This window comes from Rutidosis leptorrhynchoides, unplaced genomic scaffold (genome assembly GCF_046630445.1).
Source record: "Rutidosis leptorrhynchoides isolate AG116_Rl617_1_P2 unplaced genomic scaffold, CSIRO_AGI_Rlap_v1 contig79, whole genome shotgun sequence".
Taxonomy (NCBI): domain Eukaryota; kingdom Viridiplantae; phylum Streptophyta; class Magnoliopsida; order Asterales; family Asteraceae; genus Rutidosis; species Rutidosis leptorrhynchoides.
Window position 1 is genome coordinate 94,997 of NW_027266871.1, and position 6,206 is coordinate 101,202.

Here is a 6,206-nt window from a genome sequence, read left to right on the forward strand (position 1 = left end):
ATGGCATTCAACGGCAATCTTCAATCGGAGACCACGAAAGGCCAAGGTGCAGCCACAATCCTTGCCATTGGCACTGCAAATCCACCCACTTGTTATGACCAAGCTAGTTTCCCAGATTTCATTTTCCGCATGACCGAACGTGAAGACAAAGTTGAACTAAAGGCAAAGTTTCAACGTATATGTAAGTGCACCCAATATACAATCTCCGTCCCAAATTACATATGTCATGTTTCCTATGCAAAATGCATATAAAAAGTGACAAGTTTTTTAGGACGGAGGGACTATATATGAATTATGATGTCTATTTACTTTTCTCATTTGGGTACTATATGTGCATTGTTCTTTATAGTTATTTCACAAAATATGGGATGTATATATCTAACATCTAATTTGTGAGCAGGTGATAGATCGGGAATTGATAAGAGATATGTACACATTACTGAAGAAATGTTGAAAGCTCATCCAAACTTGTATACGACCGGCGCTCCTTCTTATGATACACGCCAAGAATTACTACTTTCAGATGTTGCTGAGCTTGGAAAAGAAGCTGCATTAAGGGCTATTAAAGAATGGGATCAACCAATATCAATGATCACCCATCTTGTTTGCAGTACAGCTACGGGGATTGAAATGCCTGGAATGGACTACCAACTCAGTAAACTCTTAAACTTGAATAATGATGTCCAGCGGTACATGTATTACCAACAAGGTTGTTATTCTGGAGCCGCAGCTATCCGAGCCGCTAAGGATCTTGCTGAGAATAACCCTGGAGCACGTGTTCTTGTCGTAAGCTCTGAACTACTATCTACGATGTTTTTTCATGGTCCAGATGCAAATGAATTAGACCATTTGGTTGGTGCTGCAATATTTGGGGATGGGGCTACATCAGTTATTATTGGTACTCATCCTGATCTTGCTATCGAGCGTCCATTGTTTCAATTGGAGTCCGCCAAGCAGATATTAATCCCTGGTTCGGAAGGTATATTGGGAGGAAATTTGCACGAAAGGGGAGCCACATATTACATTACTCCTAAAGTACCAATTATGGTTGGTGATAACGTCGAAGACAACTTGAAGAAAAGCATTTAGCCATATCGGTATTTCGGATTGGAACTCACTCTTTTACATCGTGCACCCTGGAGGTCCAGCAATTCTGAACAAGGTAAGGGATGCATTGAGTCTAAAAGAAGATAAGCTAAGAGCAAGTTTCCAAGTTCTTAAAGATTATGGAAACATGGGAGGACCGAGTGTAATTTTTGCTATGGATGAGATGAGGAAGAGGGCATTAAAAGAAGGAAAGCCTACAACTGGCGATGGCTTGCAATGGGGTGTTCTAATTGGACTTGGTCCTGGTGTCACAATGGAGACAATAGTGCTACGCAGTTGTCCTATTCAACAAGCATAATTGGAATCATATTAACTTGGAATGTTTAATTCCTATGTGTTGAGAGTGAACCTAAAGTCGGTTTACTGAGAGTTTGCATTTGCCCTTTTCTTCTTTATACTCTATGAAGTCTGTATATTGTTTGTGTTATATATAATGATATTTATGACAACAAATTATCAATCTGAAACGAAGTTTCTTTGTTACATCTTTTTTATGAATATTTGTTTACATCATACAAATATGTTTGGATTTTTATTTTATTTTTTTTCACCTTTTTGTAGCTAATGGGATCATGTTTATAATACAACAAAATCACTTTTTTTGGAGTAGGATATAATTAGGGGTTTGATAGATAGCCTAAATTGGACCTTCTCTTCCATCATTTATTTATTTTATTAATATTTTTATTATAAAGGAGAGATTTCATATAAACACTCAAACTGATAAATAAGGCCAGGTTCTTGCAGGGATTAGCCTTCTATTAGCACTCGACGCCAATCATCTGCACCTTAACTCGGCTGACTTGCATTGTACTCCTGTCTTCTGAGCATAATTCCTTGAACTACCCGACCGGATTCAGTCTTGCACTGTTTCAATTCTTTCCTCTTGGAAATCCTTAACATAAAAATTTGTAGCATTCTGATAAATTTCCTATTCAAAACAAACAACTCTTGCTTCCTCTGTTTCCTTCTCATACTTCTCTACAGCTTTGTTGTAGAAACACCTTCAAGGAGAAAGAGCATTGCTTGCAAGTACTAACACATGACATATAGAAGTTCAAACAAGTACAAGCAACATATTGCTCGTTTACAGAAAGAATGAAAAGAAGTGCAAAACTAATAGTGTCCTATTGACTCGGTAAAGCCAACTGTATATCAGTTTGGTCAGTTCCAAAACTTAAATCAATACTCCTCTTAGTAGTGTCCTAGCGGAGTATATTATAACAATGGCACGTATAACGACCCTTCAAGGGGTAGTCCGTAGTCCAAACCAACTCGTCGATGGATAGTCGACCCCTTGACCTCGCGGATGCATGAAAGACCACCTAGATAAACCACTTGGCCAATATGCTTTGATTTCGAGATGATATTGAATTCGAGTGCTCACGTAACTCAAATTATATTTCGCCAACAAGGTATTGAATGAAATAGAAAGTGTATAACAACTCAAGGTGAGTTCACATGATCAACCCTACATGTGTTGAAAAATATATAATTTTGACCAGCCTTTAGAAAATGTATGAGAAATTGATTAATCCTCATTCCGCGGCTACAAATTAATGCTAAATTCACTTAATTTAGGCACAATGTTAAAATCGTTAGGGTTCTAAGCGTATTTGAAAAAGAAACAGCGTGCCTCGATCGACTCTTGACGGGCTCAAATTCTTATGATCGACCCTACTTGTTCTGACAAATATATAATTTTGATCATCCTTTAGAAAATGTATGAGAATTTGATTAATCCTCAGACCTTACGATTTTTTAATTTATTTTTTTCTAAAATCAGACCTTGGGAAATTAATGCTCAATTTTAAGCATTATGTTAAACTAGATAGGGTTATAAATGTATTTGACAAAGAAAAATTGTGTCTTGATGGGCTCAAATTCTTTATATAAAAGGGACACTCGCTAACTGTAATTGACTTGCTTCTCTTCAAGTAATTGCATATATATATGAAAATTAGGGTTTTAACGGCGGCGAAAGTGGAGATTTCAATGACGAGCGATTAGTTGTTTCAAAAAAAATATCTCAACGGATTAACGATTTATCAGAAAAATATGTTTTCTTAGAGTTAATTATATATTATAATTTTTTAAAATATATTTGCTTAAGTTTAACTAGCTATGAATGAGAAGATGATGGATCGGGTACTTGAACCCGATCAATGCTCACTCTCCTTAGCCATGTCTTGATCAAGCTCATGATAAACTTATTTGAAATTGTATCCTCTGGTCCGTTTAGGACTCATAAGAATTTGACTAGGGGTATCAAGTAGAATATAGTCCACTTAGTTTATGTATAAATATGTATCCTCTGGTTCGTTTAGGACTCAGAGTTTTTTCGAAGTGAATAAAATTCTCCTTGTTTGTTAGACAACAAACCAACGCTTTGAATTCCCGTTTATAGGAATTCTGTTCAAATACTCAAAATCAGCTAAAAATATCATCATCCAAATACTGAAACATTCAAACATCAAGCAATCCAGCGCACCAGCAAAAAACATTAGCAAGAGCATAAGGATCCAGGTATGAATTCTCCAACAAACACACTTAATTTATATTTAAATTCACCCATAGATTCAATTGATGCATCTTTATTAGATAATCTCAGTACAAAAGAATTATTTTCTTTACAAGAAGAAACAAATCAAAAAATAACTCAATTACAAGAAATAATCACTGACTGTAGACAGCAAACAGATAAAAGAAGAATTAAAGAAATAGAAATATCATTCAGAAGACTACTACCTTCTGAATTAGCAAAAGAGATATCAATTAGATATGAAGCAAATTTGAATTCATTAATAGATAATTCATATCAAAAGATAGAAGAAAATATGGATATGTTAACACATATTGAAATTCAACTAGAATATTGGTGCGAAACTAATACATATTATGACACTGAAGAATTGGAAGCAGATTGGTCGGACCAATCTATTTAGATTATATTAAACATCTGTATCTCTATATTATTTAATAAAAATCTTATTCAATTAGCCAACTTTTCGAAATTTTAATCCCGTTTAATCCGCGTCCAAAAATCTGGTATCAGAGTTAGAACATGAGTTATATTGAAATATAGCACAAGGAATATATATAATGAAATTAGAAAGAGATAGCCCAGATCTAAGATATCTAATAGATAAGTGTGAAGAATACATAGGTAAATGTTTTAACGACCTAGAAATTATTAGAGAATTAGGTAATGGAAACATTAGAGCATTAAATGAAAACATTAGAGTATTAGATATCTTACGATTAGAATTATCACGAAAAATTGATCTTTACTGTCTTATATTAGAACACCTTAGACTCTATAATAGATAAAAATGGAGAAAGAAGTAGGTCCATCTTCATCAACAATAAATACCATAGACTATCTAGATCTACAGGAAGAAAAAGAAACTTTTAAAAGAGATATACTAGTTAATAGAAACATAATCAGAAAAATTAAGAAGGAAGAATTAAACCTAAAAGAAGGACAAGATATAAAAATCCATTAAGAAACCTTCTTAATAGGAAAAATATACTTTATTTTGGAAAAATTATTGCAGAATATCCAATAGAAATCTCTACTGCTACTGGAGAAACTAGTATACCCATTATAAGTGGTGATGAAATAAAAGAAAAAATTAAACAGCTAAATATAAAACAAACAGACAAAGATAAAATAGGCTATATTCATATATCAACCGTTCAAATATTGATTAAATCAACATTTATGGAAGGAATAGATTCACCCATAAGGTTAGCAATATGCGATGACAGAATCCAACACCCACGAGATAGAATAATTGGAATAGTAAATGGTAATTTAGCATATACAAAATTAAAATTTAATGTATCTTTTACAATTAGGAATACCCTTATGCACAGAAAATTTAGATAGATCATTAATAATAGCATATAAATTTTATAGGAATAATCTAATGGCAAAAGAGGATTATCCATTCACAATAACTACGAAATAGGATATGCCTTATCAAATAGTCACCATAGTATTCAGTTTAAAGATAAGGATAAAATTTATTTAGAAGATTTATTCGGAGTAACAGCTAAGGTAGGAACTATAAAAACGACACCTATAAGTTCAATACCTAGAATAGATAATACAATAATAAAAGAACAAATATTTCGTAGGCCAAGCATGAGATTAATTAGAGATAATACTAATTATATGGTAGAAGAAGATTCATCGTCTTCTAAAGATAAGGATAAAGATATACAAAAACAATTGTCAAAACTAAATAATCATCTACTATCAATAGAATCTAAGTTAGAACAAACACTTTAGGGACTAAACATTAAGTTTATAAAACCTTAAAGGACTAAGTTAGATTTTCTAATAAAAACAAATAGAAAATGACAAATTGGGACCACATGATTAGTAAAGAATTAACATTCCGATTTCCTCATTCACGGGAATAGTATTCCGTGTTCACCTTTTAGGATTAATACATACAATTAGTAGTCTACCCGTATCCTCAAACCTAAACTCTGTTTACTTTTTACTCTATCAAAAAAAAAAAAATGATGACTCGCTCAGTCATGAAGAAGCTTGCCGAGCAGATTGGGTGGTCGTTGGCTGGAGTGATTCCCTCTCCGAAAAGGAATTCGGAGGTTAACAGCATGTGCAGCCACATCCGATTCAAGAGGAAGCAATTCAGTGACTGGAGCAAGATGAAGCCGGAGAACTAATTATAAGTGGGGTTTTTATTCTTGTTAGTTAATTTTCTTTTAAGCTTCGAATTGAACATAGATCAAGTGCTTTGAATGTTGAATAGTCTTGATTATTGAAATTTAAATTAATGGCGATAACAAAATTTTCTATGAAAATTGAGTGTTAATTTTCTACTTTGCCTGGGACTTGGAGGTGGTCTGATTCGACAAATAGAACGGACATGGAACTATACACTCCCAATTCGAAGATATGTAAAATTAATGGAACTCATTGCTAGGACCTCTAACTTTTTATTTTTATTTTTATTTTATGAAGATAAAGCTTTTCTTGCTTTTGGATATGATTGGTTAACGTTATTATTATTTTTGATTGTGCATTGTTGTTTTTATAATTTCATTGATGCTCATGTTCATGG

General features: G+C 33.2%; 1 protein-coding gene across 1 annotated transcript; it reads left to right on the forward strand.

Moving 5' to 3' along the window:
- LOC139885118 (chalcone synthase-like) lies at positions 1-1,405 on the forward strand. The gene is made up of 3 exons (XM_071869067.1): positions 1-181; positions 401-979; positions 1,083-1,405. The coding sequence occupies exons 1-3, from the start codon at positions 1-3 to the stop codon at positions 1,403-1,405; spliced, it is 1,083 nt and encodes a 360-aa protein (XP_071725168.1).
- The last annotated feature ends 4,801 nt before the right edge of the window (positions 1,406-6,206 follow it).

Bases quoted from the DNA above. Each gene is read 5' to 3' on its own strand.
- LOC139885118 (XM_071869067.1), top strand. From the start codon at position 1: ATGGCATTCAACGGCAATCTTCAATCGGAGACCACGAAAGGCCAAGGT. The intron at 182-400 runs GTAAGTGCACCC...ATTTGTGAGCAG, and splicing joins GGCAAAGTTTCAACGTATAT to GTGATAGATCGGGAATTGAT. The intron at 980-1,082 runs GTATATTGGGAG...CTTGAAGAAAAG, and splicing joins ATTAATCCCTGGTTCGGAAG to CATTTAGCCATATCGGTATT.